Source organism: Agelaius tricolor, unplaced genomic scaffold, assembly GCF_023055355.1.
Source record: "Agelaius tricolor isolate 1412-34295 unplaced genomic scaffold, bAgeTri1.0.p SCAF_6, whole genome shotgun sequence".
Classification (NCBI taxonomy): domain Eukaryota; kingdom Metazoa; phylum Chordata; class Aves; order Passeriformes; family Icteridae; genus Agelaius; species Agelaius tricolor.
The window spans coordinates 18,933,608-18,957,643 of NW_027269266.1; the positions used below are offsets into that span (position 1 = coordinate 18,933,608).

At 37.6% G+C, this 24,036-nt stretch overlaps 1 protein-coding gene across 1 annotated transcript in view; it reads left to right on the top strand.

Annotated features, from left to right (window-relative positions):
* ITGA8 (integrin subunit alpha 8) overlaps positions 1–24,036 on the top strand; it is a 113,226-nt gene that overhangs the window by 14,002 nt on the left and 75,188 nt on the right. The window contains exons 4-13 of the mRNA XM_071428920.1: positions 362–485; positions 1,915–1,976; positions 3,247–3,292; positions 4,269–4,394; positions 5,532–5,576; positions 7,009–7,052; positions 8,022–8,078; positions 8,201–8,253; positions 13,679–13,884; positions 16,023–16,214. Of these exons, the coding sequence (XP_071285021.1) occupies positions 362–485; positions 1,915–1,976; positions 3,247–3,292; positions 4,269–4,394; positions 5,532–5,576; positions 7,009–7,052; positions 8,022–8,078; positions 8,201–8,253; positions 13,679–13,884; positions 16,023–16,214 (955 nt within the window). The remainder of the gene's footprint in view (positions 1–361; positions 486–1,914; positions 1,977–3,246; positions 3,293–4,268; positions 4,395–5,531; positions 5,577–7,008; positions 7,053–8,021; positions 8,079–8,200; positions 8,254–13,678; positions 13,885–16,022; positions 16,215–24,036) is intronic.

Below are 24,036 nucleotides of genomic sequence, written 5' to 3' on the forward strand. Positions count from 1 at the left end.
ACATATATATGATATGCATCTTAAATTATGGGATCAGCTCCTGTGCAATGAGCAGTAATAGAGCAAAGATATTACTTGTGAAGCAGACCTAGAGAGTATTTGTAACATGGCTTAAATGTGACTTGTAGTCCCTGACAGATTTCACCTGCCAAGGGCTATAAGTGAAACATCAGTGTGCTTTTCAATTTATAATGAAATTATATGAAGCAGTGATCCTGCATTTTCTTCTGTCATCATTGTTATGTGAGCGATACAACACAAGAGAGAATCTGTGTACACAGCCTATTAAAAACTACATTTGCCAGATGCATAAGTGTGCAAAAGTACATGTATCTTCTGTTTTGTGTTTCTGTTTTTATAGGCTTGTGCTCCTTTGTATCATTGGAGAACCCTTAAAGACAGCCCAGAGAAGGACCCTGTTGGCACCTGCTATGTAGCAATTCAGAACTTCAGTGCCTATGCTGAATATTCACCTTGTCGCAACAGTAAGTATTAATATGAGCAGTCCTGTGTTGAAGGAATTGATTTTGCACAGAGTGTGTTGATTCTTTCAGTCTTCACACCATTGAGTCTTGATTGAATGAAGGTTACTGTGTGATGTCATTGCATTGAATCAGGGTGTAAGGAAAAGTTAACATAAAACTATATGCCTATAATTGGATGCTTTATCGTATAATTAATTGAAAAAGGAGAAACTAAGTAAATTAAGTGTGTGCAGTTATAGTAATGAGCTATAATTGGTTCAATTTTTGTGGCTTTAAAACATAGCAAACAGATCTAGATAAGAACCAGACAGCATATTAAATCAATTATTCATACTTATGCTGAGTATAAATGTCTCATCACAAGGTCATGATTTGAAGATCAGACTCTGCATAGAAACACACAAGCCTGTATCATGCTCATGCCAGTATCATCCACAAGAGCTCATTTGTGAAGAGCTTTCAGCATGGAAGAAAGCCGTGCACATTAACACTGCTGTTCTACACTCTTTTCTGTGCTGTTCTGAGCATGTGGTAGCTGTCTCTGGGCCTTGCTTCTTGGGGAATAGGGATAAACCACATGCATATTTTGAACCAGATTCAGCCACCTAGAAGTCTGCAGAAAATACCACATGTTGGGTTATTATCAGTCATTCATCTTGTTCAGCATTCTATGCCTATTGTAGTAGGGCTTTGAGCAGAGTTTTGTTGTATCTTCCTTTTAAAGCCTAATCCTTGTCTCTGCATGGACAGGCACAGAAAGAAGCTGAATCTGTAAGAAATGGTGTCCTTAAGATCTGGTTTATGTCTTACTGATGTCTCACTGGGCCTTTGGGGAAGGCTTATGTCGTTTGAAGAGAGAGTTCAAGTGGCCCTTCCTGCTCCCAGTTTTGCAATCCCGCAGTCTTCTGGCACACATAGAATTTCCATAAGATGCAGGGCAACACATTTTGCACAATTATATAAGGATTTGGAGAATAGAAATAGAAGTAGTCAGAAGCAGGAAAGTTGTTTTTCCATGTACACATCCTGACCCTTACACTGTGTCAAGGATTTTTGAGAACACCGTAGTAAACACTTATTTTTGTATTTATGACAGATCAGACTGTGATGAGCATTCTACAATCTTGTTGAGTTTTTAACTTTTTTATCTCCAGCTAAATTAAAACTGAATCCTTTATGGTTGTTTCAAGGGTCCTTTCTTGGCAGTGGGAGGAGAAAGTCCCAAGTAGCAGGTCCTATTTTTCACAAGGGACTGCATGATCAGGGTCTTGCAAAAGGTCTTGATTTGCTCTGCCTCTTCTAAAAAATAATATGTATTTTCGCATATTTTGGTAGTGTTACATTTCATAGTGTCACAGCTCCAGGAGTATCTGTGTTATCTTCCACATGCACTAAAATCAATAAAATGCTTCTACCTTCATGATTGCAGGCAATGCAGATCCTGAAGGACAAGGCTTTTGTCAAGCAGGTTTCAGCTTAGATTTTTACAAGGTGAGATTCTACTTCTGAATTATTTTGACCAAATGTCATTATGATATATCCGCAGGGTTCAAGTGCTGTCTCAGTGATCATGAGGTTATCTCCATGCTGTTGGATATGGAAACTTTTGTGAAGTTGTTGCAAGTTCTTTCCTCTTTTTCAAGCTTCAAACTTTCTTGTTTCATTAATAAAAAGAAATACTCAATCAGCACATGCTTTTCCCTGCAGCATTCCACTTTGTCTCAGTCTATCTTAACAGATAATTAGGCAAAAACTTCTATATGCTTCTATCTCAGTCTATCTCACTCAAAATGCTTTCCTTGACTTTCAGGAAGGAGTGGGGCAGGCACCAACTAATTTTAAAAAGTTAAAATATGTCACTGTTTAGTAAGAAATGACACAAAGCCATCAGAAGGCTGAGTGACATATAGCACCCATTTATTTCAGACTGCTCCTTTTTAGACACTATTCCAATTCAGGTGGACTTGATTGGTCATTTAGTTAATACATTTCACCTGACTGGCTAATTAACAAGATGCCCTCTCATAAACAATCTTTGAGAATAACAAGGAAACAGACAGTAGGAAAACAATACCTGCAGGTTGTTTTTAATAATAAGATATCATTGTTTATCTCCAGCTCCCTAAAGTCTCCCAGGCTGATTTTGGGTAAACTTATCTAGTTTTCTGGCTGTAACATCCACAAAAATAACCAAAGGATGCTTTTGGTGGCAGACTAGTCATTGAGTAAAACCATTCTCATGTGGGGATGAAAGTACCTAAGGGAAAGGACTAGGTTTTCTTAAATTAAAGGGGGTTCAGTAACAATGTTGTGGGAGAAAAGATAAACTTTGTGTGATTGTTGTTATCTGGGCCATTATTTGCAGCACCAGGGCTTCACTTCACTTTTGAGTGTTCTGCAGCTGCATTGTATAATTCTCTCTAAAACATTACTGTAGTTTCATTGAATTGGAGCAACCTCTTTTCTGTTAACTTTGTTTTGTTACCATTAAGCAGCAATTTTTGAGATGTTATATTAGTGAAAAATAAATGGCTTTCATTCAAGTGCAGATGCATAGGGTGATTTTGACCTTTTTTTAACTGTGGATTTTCCTGCCCATCTGTGCACCTACATCCTTTCCTTGAGCATGGCTATTCTCCTTTATCACGATTCTGATATTGTTTTGATCATTTAAATTGCTTTTTTTCCCATGCAACTTAATTTTGTTGTGTAATTTTGTTCTTTTGTTGTGTAATTTTTTTTTTAATTCTGCTTTTTGTAGAATGGAGACCTGATAGTAGGCGGGCCCGGTAGTTTTTATTGGCAAGGTATGTTCATCTGGCTGGTTAACTGGATCTAAGAAGTGAAGGAGAAAGTATTATTGGTATTACCACTGGGTTTTTTTTGTTGTTGTTTTTTTTTTTTTTTTTTTTGTTTAAGATAACCAGTCTCTGATCTTATTTTCAACAAATATAAATCAAAAGAATTGCTTAACAAGAAACTGAGCATAAAAATAAGCCATGAAAATCCAGGATGTGGTTTGTATAGGAAGTTAAACAAATGCAAATAACTATTTTTATGTTGGTATTTTGGTATATTTGTAATTTAATTAATAAGTTGAATTTTTCCCTAGAAATACTGCAGGTTTAAAAATTGCTAATATTTGTAGAACAAATATACTATTTTAAAAATGTTTGTTACTTCATTTTTGAACACAACCTTTTATAGCTATCAATATGGATTTTAAGTTCATTTGTGGCATCACTGTAGCTTCCAAGATGCAATTGCTTGTGTAGAAAAACCCTGAGGTTGTTTCAGTAAAGGATTAAGAGGTTATTTTTGTTTTAAGCTGTTCTTACATGTCTGATGTAGCTGATTCCCAGCCTCTGATTCCCAGCTTGCCCACTGTCAGCCTCTTTGATGTGTGTTTTTGCATTTTTTTAAAAGAAGATCTAATTGATTTTGATTGTAGGGAATTCATAGCTTTGAATTCTCCATTGAGAAATTGCTTTCGTTGGTCTACTACATTTGTACAGTGCAGTGACTTTAGTTTGAATTAGTAAATTGAAATGGGTCTGAAGTTGTTTTTGTAATGGTTCAAGAGATATTCAGTGCCTTTTTTTAATGATCTATGTGTACTCTTGAGACTTCCAGGGTAATAATGGAGAAAGCTTGAGAGGAGTTATCTGCTCTTTGTGCAGTACTAGCGTCCTTTCTGCTCTGTTCTGGTGTTCTGCTAGCCCTGTTTTATAGAATCTGGCCCTCTTTTAGGTCCCTTTCATTTATGAAGCTGTTTAAATCCAGGTCAGGTAATCACTGCAAGTGTTGCGGACATCATTGCAAATTATTCCTTCAAGGATATTCTGAGGAAACTGGCACGAGAGAAGCAAACAGGAGTGGCACCACCCTCATATGATGACAATTACATGGGTAAGCTGAGTTCTGTATGAGTTAGCAATATGTTCTAAAAGGGTGAGTCTTACATAAGTATGAAAACAAGACCTACATTACTATTGTCCCAGTTGTGAGAGGGTTTGAACATGTTTTGCCTTAAGCCCAACAGCAAATCAGTAATTTGCTGGTTACTTCAGCAAGATTACTAACATTCTTAAAATGATGCACAGTAACAGGGTTTGACAGTTGAGTTCTTGAATGGCTTGTTAGGGTTCTTATTAGTTGATCTTAAATAATTAGGCAGAAATACAAAATCTTCCCATGTATGTATGGGAAGATCCCATTGCAAGATGATGGATTGAACTTAATGTAATTAAAGGCAATTTCAGTTTTTATTAGGTAAATTCAAATTAAGTTCTGTGGTATTTTGTACAGCACTACACAAGTACCCAATTTATTCTCAGTAATATTTAAAAGATACAATTAAAGTAAGCAATAACAAAAGTCAATTTGAAGATTTTATGTAATTAATAGAAAAAAGACTCCTTATCTACTTATTAGTACTGATCTCTAAGAATTTCTTGATACTGACATGTTTCTGCATGTAAGGCAGGTTTTTCTTCACACAGTTATAGAAGAGATTCAGTGGAATTTGAAGGTGTGTCCTTGCACTGCTTCCCATGGATTTGAAGTTAAAGTCCCTGATACAATCCAGAAGAATTCTTTACTGTGACAGTAGTTACTATCTCGTAGGTTTACTAAAGCTCCAAGAGGTGCTTTACTGCATCTTTGGAAATCTGTTTTCCGTATAAAGCTCAGCCAGGATACTCACACATTACAGTACAATAATGAAGACCTGAATTGTGTCAATAGCTATTAGGGTAAAACACCATAGTACATGGTGGTTTTTTCAGATGCATTACTAAGTATTATTGATTTAGGAGCTCATTTTGGAGAAAAGGGATCAATTTCTTGTACATTCAAACCTAACATTAATTTAGTCATAGTAGTGTGATAAACAATTTTCCTTTTCTCTGCACAGTTTTAGTATACTAATGTTAGAAAAGTTGCATTCATCAGATCCATTGAACAGACAAATCTGATGGTCCTTGCATATTTTTTGAAAGAAATTGTTTATCAAGTTGGATTTTTTTTTAATTTATCTTTAAACAGGATACTCAGTGGCTGCTGGGGAATTTACTGGGGATTCTGAACAAGGTAAGCACCTGTGTACTTGAATGAAAACCATATGGCCATGCACTTTAGATTAAATTCCTTGTTTTGGGTCTCTGCACAGGAACATACCTATTATACATTTGAAATACTGGTGAGACTTAAGCTGTCTGAACTCAGTATTCTCAGAGACAATTTTTCCTGAGACAGTAAAACATAACAGAATTCAAGTAACACAAAAATTTGAATTCCATAAGGGGTGGCTCTCTTGAGTGGCTGAACAGCTCTGTAGTCCAGACTCACAAGGCCAGTAGGGACATAGTACATTTCCACAAGTAAACCCAGTGCTCCAGAGCTGCTGCTGCTTAACCCATCTGAAGTAAAAGTCGCCTGTCCTGCATTATGAAGGATTCAATAATTAAATACAAAACCACACAGTTTTGAGCCAAGCATTATGATGTGTAAAAAGAGGTACCCCCAGTAATGGAAGGCAACATCTTTGGCTGGTTTTTAATGCATACTCAGAGTTCTATAATGGATGATTTTTTGAATCAGTATTTCATGTGAATGACTGGCACAGAAATACTGCATAGTTGGCTGACTCGAGATTCATCCTGTGTCATGTTCAGGCTTTCATTAGTACTTCCCCTTCCCCTTGAGCAAACACATTCAGTCAGAGGGGAGCGTACGATGCCAGTGAGGAACAGAGGAAGGCTTGGTCAGGACAAGCAGGTGGCTGAGGTGCTCTGTTATCTGAACTTCCTGCTGCTGTCTTCTGATACAGATATCCTAATGAGGCAAGGTTTACACCGCATGACTGCAGGCTGAGACTTTCCTTCTTCCTTCTTTTTTTTACTCCCTTTTTCTACTAGTAGTTTAAGATTTTGCCATTGAGCAAAATTACTCCTAGAAGGCAGCTAGGTCTAATGTTTAATGTTCTTATTCACCTTCCAATGCCACTCACAAAAATGTCCTTGTAATGCTTTTAGATAGACTGTGCAGAATTTGTCAAGCACTTACATGGCATCCAGTGAAATAATGGATGAGACAAACTGTTGGTAGGCAAAAAGAAAAGAAATGTTTGTAAGGACAGTTCTGTTTAGCTTCTGTGCTCTAGTATGTGATGCCATAACTAATTCTTGTTCCATCAGTACACAACTGCCAGTTAGCAAGCTGAATTCTACCAAGAACTTTATTATACTGTGCTATGCTAAGCAATGCTAAACAGAAAGAGATCCATGGATGGATCAAAAGTCAAAATGTAATGTTTTGTGCAAGTAAATGAACCGAATGAATGCTATAGTCCTATGAAATAATGGCTTGAAGTGATTTACAGGTCTTTCAGATACAGACCACAAATCAAAATCCTAAGGGATTTGAAATATGTATCAAGGAAATTTTAAGTGGTGTGGGATGCATCTTGCATGTACAACTCAGATTGCAAAACCAGTTCACTGTTGATCATTTATCCTTTCAGAGCTGGTTGCTGGAGTCCCAAGGGGAGCACAGAACTTTGGCTATGTATGTACTGGACCTTCATTTTATGTTTTTCATAGTAAGAAGGCAATTAAGCTATTTGTAAGGTTAAGTGCTACATTATATTTTCTGTCTCCTTCATAAAAAACTTTCAAATCAGGAAAAACTTCCACTGACTTTCACCCTCAGGTTTATCTGCCTGGGTTGGAATGCCTTTACTGGTTTGGGTTTTGGATGGTAAGCACTTAGTCCCTTCTGAAGTCTGTTTTCACTAGGCAGCCACAATTACAATGACATGCTCTGAGTCTGACTAGTATCCCTACCCACTGAGTGTTATCAGACCTAAGCTCACACACAGGTTAGCATATTTTTGTGCAGTGCTGGGTCCACAGTGCAGAGGAGTCCAAGTTCAGATTATTTATACCCATTGTTTACTGTCAGTGCTGTAAGTGTATACACTGAAATCCAGATGCAAAGAGTCATCCTATGCAGTTAGAAGGGAAGGGAGAGAACAATATACATTTGTGAATACAGCTGTCAACTTGTAGGCAAAAAGTTCCACAAGTAACCTGACTGGAAAAGTAGATCACAACCACAGACACGTTCTCTAGTTTTGTGGACCCCAAATTCCTGGTATCTCTGGGACATTTTGTAGAATTTTTAGGAAAAGGGTGTATAGATGTATGTATATATATTTATGTATCTGTGTATACTTCTTTATGTTTTAAGTTCATGTTTTCATGCCTAGTCACTGATTAGTTGATAGTCTGTGATTTGCTGTTGTTCAGTGTCCAGCAAGGAAGAGAAATACTTTTCCCTATTTTTTTCATGGGGAGCCTGAGGGTCATGAAATCTTAGCAATTTGTTCAAGATCATACAGGATAGCTGTGGTGAGACAGAAAAAGCACTGTTTTTTCTTGGACCATCTTTCAGTGTGTTAAATTCTTTTGCAGTGATGTCATGCTGTAGCATCTCCATGTGTGCCTGAAACTTTCCTTATTCTTTTGTTTTCAGGTCTCAATAATTAATTCCTCTGACTTGACCTTTATCCAGAACTTCACTGGTGAGCAGGTAATGTCAAGCAACTGTGTGATGAAATATTGTATCTCTAGTGCATCAAAGAGGATTATCAGTAAAAAAACTTTACATTTTATATGAAATATGAAAGCCTATCTGTTGTTTTTTATTTTCAGATGGCGTCCTATTTTGGGTACACAGTTGCAGTATCTGATGTTAACAATGATGGGTAGGTTACAAAATATATTCAGCTCCACTGAACATTAATAGAAGCAATTACTGATATTTATTAATAAATGTAGGTTCTCGGGTGCTTTATGCCTCAAAATGCTTCTCTTGGCTTCTCTGCTTCTCAAATTTTAATTTCCACATAGACTTATCTTTGTGCAGCCACAGTGGCATGAGTATTTGAAGGCCTAGTCTGGGTGAGTTTATCTTCCTGAATGTTTATTCAAAGCAGTGTGTCAGGGGAGTGTCCAGAGTCCTGGGAAACAGATCCAGGTAAAAGAACAGTGAATAAATTGCACCACAGGGAAGACATTGGGAGAATGAATTTCTGACTCTCACCTTTCTCACATACAGGAAAATTCTCTCATCCATAGCTTTACTTCTCAATTTTAAAAGCCTTCTAATATCATCAGCTATTCTTTCCTCATTTCTTCATCTGCTGGTTGGCCATCCGTGTTTATCATCCTGAGGACCAGCAATTGTCTGTGCCCCATAGTTGTTACAGCAGGCATTGTGTGTGTCAGAGGGATTAAGATGCTCCAATCTCAGGATCATGATACCTGGGGATCATTATCCCTAAGATACTTGGGGGTTTCAGGCTCTGTTGAACAAAACCCTTGTTAACTTTCAAGTCATGTAAAGTCTGATTAAATATTTTAGAAGAAGAGGACTTTAGTAAGAGAATATTTATAGTAGCTATCTAGCAAGGAGATAAAGATCCCTGAAACTCAGAGGCTTGGAAGTCTGCACAAATATGAGCCTGGATAATATTTAGAGATGTAGTGTACTATTGCTTATTGCAAAATGCCTCAGATATGTCTACATCATATGTTTTTCTTGTGATCATTTCTTATTAAGTGCTTAAACATAGTGCATGAAATAATTTTTCTGGGTTAAGTCATTGCTTCTCATCAGTGACTAGTGACCCTTTAAAGATTGAGTTTTGCAAGAGAAGAGAAAAATAACAAGGTGGTAAATGTTATTGCAGTTACAAAAAAAACCAACAACAACAGAACAGAAGCTTCAGCAGTTTCCATGGTGGCTTCACAGAACTCAAATCTTATCAAGTTTCTGAGATTAAATTTTGTCATAGTATCACAGCTTTTGAAAATTTTGGTTTTTCTGATATACAGAATCAGAAATTATTTAGTATTACAAATGTGAAAGGGTGAAGGAACATTCATCTGAGGTGCAATAGACACTCATTAGACTTTCAGGGTACTTATTTAACTTCTCATTGAACCAAACTGTTTCCTGTGCAGGTTATTTCCTGTTAACCCTAGGGTTACTTGGCAGGTCTCATACTTTCTGTGTACCTCTAAAACCACAGTTTATGTCAATAATATAATCAAACTGCTGTTGAGGCCTGTGTGGTCTCCCAGTCTATATCTTAAATGAAATCTAAAGTCTCTTCCTGAGATCCAAACATCCCACAGAAAACAAAACACAAAAAGCTTTACTGGATAAACATGTCTGATTAGATATGTAGCCTGCCTTTGCTGGTTTGCACATATAATCAATAGAAATATTTATCTGAAAGGAAGAGTAAAGGAGGAGAAAAAAGCAAAAGGAAATTAACACTTCAAATTCACTTAGGCATTTTGTTCAGCTAAAGATGAGGGGGTAGTGGTGGCCTCATCAGTATGAGAAACCCAATTAAGTTATTTGCAGAAAAAAAGAACACAAGATTATTAGGAATAGTGCTTTGCTGTAATAAGACTCATAATATGGCTCAAAGATTAGGCTCATCTTAGGAAAAAAAAAGTTCTGTAGATCTGGCCCAGTAGTTCTGTGGGTACAGCAAAGTGAATCATGCAGTTTTATCTGCACCACATCAGGACTGTAGGCAGAACAGGGAAATTGAGGATACTGTTTGAACTACCCTTTAGTTGCCTGTTGCTAATACTGAGAAATCCACAATGAAACTTAATAAATCAAGTTTGCCATCAACTTACAAGCTACATTCCTAGTAAAGAGAGAAAAAGAGAGCACTTTCAATTTAGGCTGAATCAATCCAATAAAAATAGTGAAATAAACTGTTTACTGGTTTTTTTATTTGGCCTATATCAAAGCTTTCCATAGTTATACTTTGACCTCTTGACATTTCCCATAGTCCTGCTTTTTATTACTCTGCAGGATACAAAGGAATGGCACACAGTCTCAGCAGGTGGTCAGCTTTGTGCTTTTTAAAGATTTTTTTTTTTTTAATCATAAGGGAAGTAATACTGGCGGGTTACTTTTCTGTGTTGGAGCAAAAATTAATATATAATTTATGTTAACTCTAGCATCTTAGGGCAATAATGAAACCTAATGAACCAGTTTAAAATAGCACTGCATGCTGAACTGCATTTCATGGTTTAGTATTACCGTCCAGGGGCTTTTGCTTTTATTTACTCATATGGCTTTTTAAAAGTAATCACATCAAACTGAATTTGACTCAGAACTCTCAATTTTGTAAATACAAACCCCTACAATTTAAAAAGCCAATTGAAATATCCTCTTTCACCAACAAAATGCATCATACTAACCACATAGGCACTTAGAAGCCAACAAGTACACACACCCCCCCATACCCCCTTGACTGCTTGCTATCTAAATAATTAAGTTGTAGAAGATGGGAGGTAGAACTGAGTATAAATTAGGGTAAGCAGCAATTGTTTGCTTATTTTACCCACTTGAAGAGGAACCAGAAGGAAGTAAATGAGGATCAGAGAGAGGTTGGGTAGCTGACAAACCCTTCCTTTCCAGCTATAGTACACTGCTGTGACAGCACAAAAAACCCAAACTCTAATCCCAAACCTCTAGAATTGCCTAAGGGGGAGTTCCCTCTTGCAGAGGACTTGCTGAAGCAGCGTGCTTTGACCTACAGGGCTCAGCTCTGAAGGAGAAGGGGGAAAATTTAAGAGGGTGAGAAAAGGAAGGCCTTGGTGGGGCAATACATCTGAGTACCTGGAGGGAAGACAAACCAAGTTTTGTGGGTGCATCAGGTGGCTCTGCTGTCCATAACCAGCTGAAAAATAGGTCAGTGTATTAAGTGACTGCCCTCCTTCCACCTGTCCCTCAGTACATCAGAAGATGAGCCATCTTAGCTACCAGATTCTGGTCCCTTCTCCATGGACTGTTCATGCATTTTATACAGTCGTTTATTTTAGCAAAGTTGAAGTTTTGCCAGAAAAGTAATCCAGTACTGTGCACTTCTAGCTGGGATGCTGTGCTCCCTGTTCAACAGGCTCCAGCTCCTGTCTGCTTGCTTTCTGTATCACCTGGTGAATCTTGTGTTCTGGGTTAGGCTTCTGCTTAGAGAGTTTTAGTACACAATAAGTAGTTTCTCTTTTCACCATTTTAGGCACTCTAGATATTGCTCTAGGACTAGGGTTTTAAAGGTATCTGGGTATATATTTATTTTACATCAGTGTGCTGGGAGCTTTCTGACTCTCAGTCATTTGATTCCTTCTCATCTCTAAAAAAATCTTCCTTTAGTCTTAAAATTGCTCATTTGTAAAATATTCAAGGGAGGCAAGCACATCTTTTATTTCATGGTTTCTACAGCACTGAACTCTGTGGGGTCCCAAAGTACTGGGAATATCTGGACTGTGAGGTACTGAAATAGTAATTGATGATAGTCCTACTGTGTAATGCTTTTAGTACATGGCATATGTAAAATTACTTATTTTTAAAAGAGCATTCATTATTTCTTTCTGTTGTTGCTATTGTTTCATGGCAACCATTTCAGCTGATATTCTGTCCCAACCACAAACATCTTCCATTAGTAGAGGAAGACTTTTAATGTTTAGTGTGAAAGAAAAATCCCACCTTTGATGTCAAATCAGCATCTGCTTCCTTCCTTTTTAGTTATTTATGCCATAGGGCAAAATCTAACATAAAAAATAGACAGCTGTACCAAATGACCTGACATTTGGAACTGCACTTTCCTTTATGGAAACATGCTATAAAACTTAGTAGAAAAATAACATTCCTAGAAGTATTTTGTCACAACTTATATAATGTGTAAGTTCTACAATGATTTTTTTTTTTTAGATGAAATATTCTGTGCTAAATTCTACAGTGTCTCTCTTAGAATCATAGTATACATCTGTGGGAAAATAGTGGCTGAGATATTGCTGAATCATACAGATTTTTTTTTCTATCAGGATTAGGAAAAACAATGTAATGCAATTTTACTGTTTGGTTTGCTAATGGATAAAACCTCATATTGGAAATATGACGAATTGTGAATAGAAAGTTTTCTCTGAGTTTTACAAAGTTTGAAAATTTTTCACATTAGAGCAAGAGAATATGTTTTCCAAATTAAATATTCTGTGATCAAGTATTTCTAGTTATTTGAAGTAACAGACTTCCTTAATACAGATGATCAATGACCACTGAATGTAATGCAAATTATTTTATTATTGGGGCTTGAGCAATTAATCTGATACTATCATTTCATATCTCAGAATAATCCATTAAGAATACTTCTGCTTTTTATAAGTCTGTCAATCCCACTTGTTTTTATTCTTCACAGTTCATGAAAGGATCTTTTTATTCCCTCTAGATAAATGTTGGTAATATGTTTTGAAAAATGACTATTTAGAACAACAACATGCAAAATATGCTTTGATTGGTCTGTGTTTTTTACTGATTCTTCTTGGAGTAGCATAATGGACAGACTTTTTCCTCTAAGCATCTTATTTTTATGATTTGATTATGTCCTTTCTCTTTAATACTCTGTACAGAAAATTATATGAGCACTGCAACTACTTGTGTACCTAATATTGAACAGAAGTGTTTTCAGAAATAGGGCTTTGGCTTTGTCTCCCAGTTTCTATATGAAGTGATGAGGCATTCTCTGTTAATTGATGCTCTACTTGTGTTTCATGTATGTTACTCACAAATCTGTTGTAAAGTGGCAGGGTTTTTTTCTTTTGGTCACTTACTGATGTATAATTTGCAAAAACTAGATTTAATACTAAAATTTGTCTCTTGCTGGCACTGTTAGTAAAACAGATCTACAGAATTTGTTCCAGTGACACAGATTCACTCTTAGATTCCTGACTTCTGCATCATCAATTGCAAAGTCTAAGTTTTCAGTGTCTCTTGTGGGCATGAACTGAAGTACAAGCAATTCCATTTAAACCTAGAAAAAAACATTTTGGCTGTGATGATGATCAGACACTGGAAGTAGTGGCCCAGAGAGGTTGTGGACACTCCATCCATGGAGATATTCAAAACTGAACTGAGTATAGCTGTGGACAGCCTTCCCTAATTGACCATGCTTTGACCAAGTGTTTGAACTGGGACTCCAGAAGTGCCTTCTTACCTCAGTTAGTCTGAATGTATGATAATTATCAGCTTCTTGTTTAGCAAATGTATAAACTGTGTTGTTTACACTCAGTCTCTCAGTGACGCAGTTTTTTTGTTTTTTCCAGTTTAGATGATATCCTAGTCGGTGCCCCTCTTTTTATGGAACGAGAATTTGAGAGCAAGCCTAAAGAAGTTGGGCAAGTTTATCTGTACCTGCAGGAAAGTGCATTCCTCTTCCACGATGCACAAATTCTTACAGGCACTGAAGTGTTTGGTAGATTTGGCAGTGCCATCACACACCTTGGAGATCTCAATCAGGATGGATATAATGGTAATGTGAATGTAATGTAGTGTATTTCTAACACTGAAATTACAAATGCCCAAGCAGCAAATATTGTGTCTGTGCTGTGCTGGAAAAGGCTTTGTAACATATTTGAAATTCATGAGAATTAGTAATACTAATGCTAATGAAACTGATATTGAGACCCAAATATGAAAAGTGACCAATAAGAGGGCAGTTATATTGACTACATTGTGATTTTTTACTAAATGTTAGGGTTTTTTTAAATAAAAATACCTTTTGTTTTATAACTATAATAGCATTTAATTACTTGATTAAGATGTTTCATATTATTGAAAGCAGAGTTCTTATCTCCTCAAATGCTTGGAAGATTTTGATAACAATGAGGCTCAGTACATGGAGCATTTTGTCAACAATGAAAGAATTGGGCAAGTACAAAAGTACTATTTTGGAGTCAGCCTTCCACTGGTACTTAAGTACTGAAAAACCAATGCATAATGGGTTCTTTTAAATGCTTATAGCACATGCACACAACAAAATGTTCATGTAAGTTAACTGGCAGTCCACATTCAAGCAACTAGAAAAACTAAACTTACTGCTTGATTACCTGAGAAAGCTGGGATACCTTGAGCACCTAGAGTTAGCCTCCTAGACATGATCAGTGGCATCTTGGTTTTCCCTGCATGCATTACCTTACTTCTTATTTCCAGGATGTTAGGGATCTTCAAAGCAGGTATCTTTGCATCTAAAACACCAAGAAGTTTTTTTCCTGGAAGAGCTGTTTTGCACAATAGCCTTTAGAATAGCTGTCCCACTAAGGAAAAATTAATGAACTAAGGAGTAATTAAGTACCTCCTGGGGTGTTTTTCACAATGCTCTAGCCACTAGATTCTGGGGCAATGTCCTGATTGTGTGGCTGCTGTGGGAGGGATCATTCATGTCAGGAGTCATAGAAGTGCACTGGGATTCAGAGTATACAGAGTATGAATACCATCCTGTGGGTAGGAGCCATTGGATTGTGACTCCTGAGAGCACCCTCACTGACTTATCCTGGAATCCCACCATGGAGTTCAGCACAGCTGAACCTAATGGTGGAGAATTCCTGCTTTCTACCTGTGAGCAATAGCAGATACCCTCAGCTACTCTGGGCAGGCAGTGTTGGTCTCCTGTCTGTCCAGAATTCAGATGAGGTAGGCAGAAGACATTTCTGCTTTTCTCTCTCACTGTAGAAAGACTAAGAAGATTCTAGAGCCAGAGTCTTCTTCATAACTGGATATGCCAGTCATAGAGCTTTGACGTGCTTCTGCCATTAGAGTGAAGCTACAGAGTCCAGGTGCTCAATTCAAGTTTAATAAAGAAATCCAGCATCATTTACTAGATCAGAAACCAAAAATGAGAGCTACAGATACATATCCCCTATTGTTTCCTATTATTTAGCTCAGCTACAGCAGCTGTTGGTTCTCAGTCTGGACAATATTGTCTCCACATCCCATGCACAGAAACTAAAAAGAGTACTGTAAATTCTGCTTCTTGGATATGGCACCTCATTTTTAAGGATTGAACTGTTTCATTCCATAGTGCCTAAGAGCTCTTGTGAAATTCCTGACTCAGTACTATTCCATCAATAAAATGATGAATTGATATAGATGAAAACATTATATTCCACTGTTCTCTTTTGCATTCTAAAGCATTGGGTGTTTGAGGGGATGAAGTTTTTTGTCTATGTAGGATATGTTATCTGGAAAAAGAAAATTAGTTTTATCTAACAGCTGCTCCTTATTAACAGGTGATCGAAGAAATCAAAGAAAATTTGTACCTGTTTAAAAATATGAAAGTAGAAGCAGGCATTCATTAGATCTTGGTTTATTAAAGCTAATTAACTGCCCTGGAAAAATGTAGAGGAATCCAATGTGGACTGGCTATTTAGTATAATTAAATAACCTCTTGATAGGATTATTTTATAAGCTGTTGTCATGAAAGTTTGACACAGAAAAAACACTGCTAGCATTTTGTATATTTTCCTTTAAACTAGAATACATTCAGAAATAGAGAATGATGAAGTTCTTGCATGTTTGTAGCAGAAGCAATTTGAGTCTGTTTTCCTGCAGGGAGTTAATTTTTAATTGTGCCCATTCTTTTTATCCTTTTTTTTTTTTTTTCCTCTGAAGACATTGCTATTGGTGCACCATTTGCAGGAGAAGACAGAAGAGGGAAAGTGCTCATTTACAATGGACACAGTAATGGGTTAAATCCTAACCCTTCCCAGGTTCTCAATGGAGCCTGGGCCTCTCAGTCCATGCCTTCGGGATTTGGCTTCACTCTGAGAGGAGACTCAGATGTAGACAAGAATGATTACCCAGGTAAGATTTTTGCATTAGAAAGGGAATTTCATACTTCCATTCTCTGGTAAATTCATCATGCCTAAACTGCTCCTTCTGGAAGGCAGAGGTCAGAATAAAGGATAGACATTTCTGGACAGTTCTAGTTTGCTTTCCTGAGAGTTAAAAACAGACAAAACAAATACTCCCTTTCCTGTCAAAAGACATGATCAGAAAGTCAAGAAAGGGCTGAAATAGTTGTATTAACATAAAACATGTGAAGTTTACAATGAAAACCTTAACCCTATTCCCCCACTTCCAAAAACTGAATGGTCTCAGCTTATTGAACTTGTAAGGTCTCCTTCATCCTGGCATTCTTTCTTAATTAAAAACATGTTGCATTGTAGAAGAAGGGATTGGTTTGGTTGTGTTTCTGAGTTGTTTTTTGCTGACCAAAGAGACACTGAGCTATATATAGTTAATGGCTTTGCATTACAAAAAGGCAGAGAGAATGCAAATTGCTTAAAGCAGCAATTTTATTTGGGCCTTTCCATCCCTTTTATGTTTTCATTTTGAGATATGGACTCTTCCTTTTTAGGTTAGCTTTGATTCTTCCTAACGAGTTTACCTTACATGCACTCACATTTATAGAGTTTGTAACATTAATTAAGTTTTTCAGGGGAGCATTTGTTTTTAAAAGAAAATTTTTCCTACCATCTAAGTAGTCTGAATGTAAGTGTGCTTGTATTTACTCTCTCTCTCATCTGGAAACAAATCTGTTCTGTTTCTTTTCATGGCAATTCAGAAGCCTTGGTATTTTCTTACTGTGAAAGGTTCATCCACAGTAAAATCCTAACAGTCCACGTTTCCCTGACTTACTGTGAAATCACTCTTGTTACCCTGGGTTATTTCAAGGCTAGAGTTCTTAAAAGTTGTGCTATTTCAAAAGTGAAAATTGTAATTTTTCAAAGGGACAAAACCAGGATCTTTTACCTTTCTGAGATGGATTGTAAAAGCCTTGAAAGAGGTATCTTTCCAAAAGCAGAAGGCAATTTCTGGGAAGGAGTGTTTACAATAGAAATTACAGTTTTGCAAACAGAAAAGCTGACTGCAGGGTAATAAAGTGAGGCTATCATGAGACTAAAGTAAGAAGATCTTTAGCATTAGAGAGAAGAAAGTGCTTTTAAACACTGTTCTGACTTTTTGTTTGCATATTGTTGATGTTGCTATTAATAGTCTTTCATTGTCCATGACTAATGAGGTTCTCTTGGACAACAGAGCTCTTTATTAAAGTTTCAGCATTTAAACATTTCCTAAAGCACCCACAAGGCCCCCAGCAAAACCAAAGGAAACAGGATATTGCATTCCTGGCATTTCTAAGATTGAAAAGATAGAGGGAAGGGAGAGAGTCTTTGACTCACATAGAGAAGAGTAGAAGTCTTGCTGCTGTATTAGAATACTTTATGTGGAGCATCTTTTAAGCTAATTTGTGCAAAGTTTGGGTGATCAGTCTTGATCTTTCTAAATGTGTACTGAGGAATTGTAGTATAATTGTGTGTTCTCTCTCTGTCATTGCGGCCTCCAACATGCATCCTACTTGCAGAATTTCACATTGTGTTATCAGCTCACTATGGGTTAGAGCATTTGGTTTTATTACAGGAATTACCTAATTAAAAAAATGAAAACAAAAGAAACACCACCCTGCATTTACTGTAACTAGCTTTTCCCCTGGATGAGCAGTCCACAGCACTGCTGAAAATCTCTCAGAAAATGAGATGAAAAATCCCTTACTATGAGTCAACCACCTCTTCCCTAATTCATGAAGATTTGGAGCACCAAAACAGAGCTGTAAAAATAGTGCAAACATGGCACAATGCTAGCACAAAAATAGAGTGCCTTCCTATGGGAAAAGGGAAAAAAAAAAAAAAGAAGGAAATAATACAGGGAAATGCAAGCCTAGGATAAACACTCTAGGCAATGAATCAAGTAATCCTTCTCGTGTCAAAGAGCTTTCCTTCTTCACCTCCTGACGGAAACGCCTGAGGGCAACCCTTGTAAAAGGAGGAAACAAGGTACTGAAGTTGGAAGGATTAGGAAGGAAGTTTTATTTTAGAGAAATGGGGTCTGGCTGACTATAGAAAGTCTAGAAAATTAGCCTTTAATTCCATGCTTCCCAAACTACTGTTTGTGCCTGTGATTCAAAGAAGGTTGTGAAAGATTAGGGGGAAAAAAAACCACAAAAATTTTCATTTAAGCTTTCTAGTGTGCATATTCTAAAAGTGGCCCTTTTCTAAAAAGAAAAAATGTAATAAAATCAGATTATTCTGACTTAACACTCTCAGAAGTTCTGTTCTCAGAATTTCTGGACTGGGAGATGAGAGACAGCTGTAATGTCTGGCTGCAGGTATAAGTGTATATTGCCACTGTGTAAGGTGAGATTCTCCAAGCATGTAGCTCTTCCATGGCTAGAGTTCAATTGTTCAAGACTGACCTGTATAAATACAGCTGAGCTTGTATAATTTACTCAAGCGCTTGTGCCTGACATTGTTCATGAGGCAGCATATTCATGCTAGGAAATGGGAGTCTGAGACTTGGGAGTTACTCTGCCATTTCATTTCTAATGTACTGTATAGCATTTTCAGAGTTTTTAGAGGTTCAGGCCTTCTTTAAATCAGACCATAAGGTAATGTTTTTGGGAGCAGGTCACTGACCTAGAGGGCAGAAGATACCACCTGTTCATATGGCTTCTTATCACAGACCACTGAGCTTTATCTGGGATTGCTGTTCTGACCCCAGCAACCCCAGTGCTCTTTGGTTACAAGTTGGGTAATACAGTTACTAAAAAGTGAGGGTGAATCACAGTCAAGTTTTTCTCCCATTGAAAAAAGGTTAAATCCTCTCTTGGCTGGGAGTTCAATTCAAACTGAGATCTATGTATTAGCCTTTTGGAGAAGAGAGACCATTTGGTATAGGGAGTAATATCTTCCTGTCTTCATCCAAATGCCAGTATGAGCTCAGGAACAGAGAAGGAAACAGGGAGCAGATGAAGACTCCCTAGTACACAGAGCTCCTCAAATCCCTCAGCTTTCCTGTGGATGGAGTGGTTTCTCTTTTCTCCTCTTCCTGCAACCAAAGGGAGAGAATCTCCCCCAGCCCCCACTTTCTGGTCTTTAGGAAAGGCAGAGAGAATCTCTTGTCCCCCATGACCCAGCTGTATAATAAATTTGGGAGAAAACTAATCACAGGCAGGTTTAATGGTGGAGTAGCAGAGCAGACAAGGAAGAACATAATCCAGCCATACTGATAGAGATAAAAGCTCTGTCTAGCACCATAGCATGTTTCCAACAGTGGCCAACAACAGATATCCTGGGAATTGTAGAGTTGTTGTGATACTTCCCAGAATATTCACCCAGCATTAACCAACCAGAATATCAAGGTGGCCCAGAGTAAGAGATGGCACCTCCAAAATTAGAATCGTTTGACAGACTTTTCTTCCATGAATTTGACCAATCCACTGTAAAACTCATACAGACTTTTGGTGCATGTAGCATTTGTCAAGGGACCCCACAGCCCAGCTGAATTGCCTGTGAAGAAGTAATTCTCACTGTGTCCCATTCAAATCTTGAATGTTCCACTGGACATTTTCTAGTTCTTACACTGAATAGACAGTGAGCAGTTCTGGAGTCCAGTTATTTTACAGACTTCCAACATATTTCCTCTATCAGCCATGTGTTTTAGCAATCCTGTGGAAGGAATTCTAATATATTTAATTGTTTCTTGTGCAGTGGAGAATGGCACACCAGTTCTGCTGTACCAAATGATTGTTCAGTCTTGCCACCACTGCTGCCTCTTCTCTTCTTCATGTATTTTCATGCAAAGAGCATTTAGTAGTTTATGACTTCATGTATGGGTAAAGTTTCTGATAAAGATTTTACCATTGACCTGGGTTTCATATTTAACAAACATAAAAAAAGAGCTGTATCTTCTCTACTGAGAAGGAAATCAGAATTAGTACTTGAAAAAATAATAATCCCAAATATTTTTCAATGCTATCAGTAATTTTGTTTGTACAAGAAAATAAATTGGGCCAGGAACTGTGGTCTGGGCTTGAGGCTACATGGCACAGCACAGCTCGCTCTTATCAGATGAAACCACTGGAACAGAATGGCAGTACCCATATTCCCTTTTGTGGAAGGTCTTTGGCCCAGACCTTTCCCAGCTGCTGTCTGGGAGAGTACTAACTTGCATGCACTAAAATCACAGCTAATCTGTGCTAACAACACAAAAATATGGACAGTACACAGTGCTCAAGCACATGCCCTGCCTTTATTGCACAAACACAGGGTACAGACAGCTGAATAACTAACTAGTCAACATCTTAGCTAAAAATGGAACTTTCTCTGGTAGAGACAGCGTGCAGACAGAGCTGCTTTTCCTCCTTGTTAGCAGTTCTCTCAGTGTCACCATCTGACTTCAGCTGTCCTGGCCCAGGTGCTGTCACTGTAACAGTAACAGACCTCTCAGCATTGTGAAAATACAGAGATTTTTTCAACAGGGAAGACTGAGTCTTGTTACTAAGTACAACCTTTGGTTTACATCTCTGCAGCTTTCCAGGAGGGAGTTCTGTAAATTGTGTCATCCTTACAGACACTCCAGATGTTATGTACCCAGAACTGTTCCTTTATCAGCACAGACAGGAGTGATGATATGGAAGTCTGCTTTGCAGGCTTGGGGGCAGTGGGAAACTTTCAACCCTGGGAAGCAGCAGAGGCAGAAAACTGTGCTGATCATCCTAACAGCTGTGTTGCTCATGCTGCTGCCCTCTCTGTGCTTGTGTTCATCACCTTCTGCCCCAAACAGAGGGCTCCTCCTCACCTAGCTGGAGTGCAATGCCAAGCAGTGGTGATGGTGGTAACTAATGGATGGATGCTCCTTTCTCTGTAGTCATGTAAGAGGCAGAATCTAATGAAACTTTATAGTCAGGTAAGACTAGTGAAAGGAAGCAGATTAAGCATATCTGTCAGATAGACTGTGCCAAGCCATGATGTGCAGCTTTCCCAGTCTCCTAAGCATGGCACTGATAAGCTTAATACCAATTTACCTGAAATACTCAGTATCTCTCCAATACACAACATGGACCCAGTATTTGAAGTAAAAGACCAGTTAATCCTCTTGAGGTACATCTACATTAGTAAATGAAATATGCTGTCTTTGGTTCTGAACACTCCTTGTGCACACTGTCAAACTCACTTTTTTGCCAAAACAGGGTTACTGCATGCTCACTTTTGTAGTCTAATAATTGGCATGGGTGAACTGTGTTAGGGCTGTTTTAATGACACCACTGCATATAGTAAAGATACAGCATACAGGCACATTCTCTAGCACTGTTTTACTAGCACTGACATAACTGTAACATCTTTCAGCAGATGATCCATTTCACTGTTTTCTGACAACTCATGTTCTAAGGTCATATTCAAAAGAGAAGAGCTGATCTCACTTCTGCTGCAATAGTAAAAACTTGGTTTAACGCCATTATTCTGGATTGACAGTCATGAAAAAAACTAAATGGGATTAAAGAAATAAGGGAGCTGATGAGATTGAAAAACCATAAAATATGGGCTTTTCCAATCAGTTTGAGTGCAAATACAGTGGTAGCTGGAATTCTGTGCCAAGCTGAGGACATGGCAAAGCAGCATTGTGCTGTGTCTGAGGTGATCCTAGTGAAGACTGTAACACAATTTATACAACCATGGGATTCTCTGTAACAGCAGCTCTACAAATTTTGCATAAAGATATTCTGAAATACCTGCCTCAGCACAATCTTCCTGCCTGTCTTCTGTGCTGGGACATCTGGGATGCATAAAGACATCTTTCAAGGCAGCTTCCACTGTCCTGTAAATCTGGGGCTTTTAGGGCCCCTTTGCTCCATGCTAAGCTTTATGTGTTATCAAGGCCTGGAGCAGGGAATGAGGCAAAGGCATGCATTTTGAATTATAGTTTATTTTATTTATAAATTTATTTGTCTTTTTCTATTAGCATAGTTCAATTTTCATAGGAACAAAAGAAATCCATTAATCTGTTTAATGGGAAAAAAATTGTTTCTTTTGGCTTCTGGGCATCTGTTCAAAGCTGGCCCCACTGAGTGCCTGTAGTCTGTGATTATCTAGGTGATGATGCTGCACTTCCAGCTGGTTCATCTATCTGTACAGGGCTCAGACATTTCTAGGCTGTAAGGTTTCCACCCTCACATTTCAGCATATGTTCAGTCACTTTCTGGCTGATTATAGCTGAGCAAATAGTTTATAATGAATAACTTACTCAACTCATTAAACTTGCTTTCTTCTTGTGGCATATCCTCCCAAAGACTGGGGTTTCTTTGAATGTGTCTCTGAATCAGGATGATTTAACCAGTTCCTATTGACAGTGTGGGTAGATTCAGAACAGTGCTTTGGATGACTTCACCATTCGAAGACTGTTGATTAGTTAATTGCTCAAATAAATTATACACTATTGTCTCTGCTCCTTGCTGTTTAGATGCTTGTGTAAGTCTTCTTCAATAACTTAAGAGAGTCATTCTAGAATCAGTGCCACTGAAGCTTCATCTAAGGTATCCTACTTCATCACAAACACAGCTGTTTGCCTGTTCTTTTGGTTGTTCTTTATAGTCAAGCCTTTATCAGCACAGGAAAATGCATAAAGGCACCTTCATGCCTTCTTATCTTGGACTCAGTTATTATCTTAAGAATATCATACTAGTTAGAATATCATAGTACTTAATATCAAACTACTCTATAAACATTTTAAGAAGGAAAGAAGTGTAATAAGAAGACAAAATTTCCACAGAACTACAGTAATCCAGTCTAATCTTAATAAAACAGGAATATTTAACAGCTCCATCTGCTGAGTACATTAACTCAAACAGCAGGAAGAAAATCCTCAAATTTCTTTCTGAGAGGCAAGGGTTCTTCAGATTAATAAATTTTTTTGAGAACAGTAGGCATTGTGCCAACAATATTACAAATCGGAATCTAGTGATGATTAAATTATGAAGTTGGTCCAGGAGATTTGTGGAAGACAAACAAATTAAATCAATGAGAAGCTGCATCTGCTCTGGTAAGAGAGGACTGCTATGTGTGGGAGCCAGAGCAATGGCTTGGGTTCTGCCAGCAAATGCAGAAAAGCTGATGTGCTTCTACCAGCTAATTATTTTTTCACATGAATAATCAGTCAAAAATGTAGTGACAAGCCAAGAATTGTGTACAAATATGTTGATTTTATGGGAAAATTATTATCTCTGTAATTTTAGATATGCTTTTCTAAAATTCCTTACAATATTTTATGAAATCACAGTATTGTGCCCAATAGAATATAAGAGTAAAGGAATTGATCCCAGTGAGTAGTGTTTTACTTAAGTGACAAATCATTAACTTTGGGATTTTTTTTGTAATATAATGAATAATATTGTTGTGTTGTCAAAGTTACCTGTTAAAGACCTGCTACCAGAATGGTTTGAAAACAGAGGATTAAGGTAATCCTTAATGACAATGATAGGGATTGCAAGAAAGTGACTCTGCTTTAAATGATGGCTGTTTTGTTTAACTAAAATTCTTGAGTAAAGGTGGCTGTGCTGGACAGGCCTGTGTCTTCTACTGTAGTCAAGCCTGAAGTGATGGCCATTTAAAGGCATTTTTATTCTAGAGCTTTCCTACTGAGATTTGGGGTTGTAATGCACACTGAAGTCCTAGAAAACAAATAGAGGTATGATAATGGGCCTTTTTGGCTCCTGATCTGACAAGGAAAATAAAAAAGTAAAAAGGCTCACACAGAATTTTTAATTGAGTTTATAGTTCGGTGGTTTTCTCCC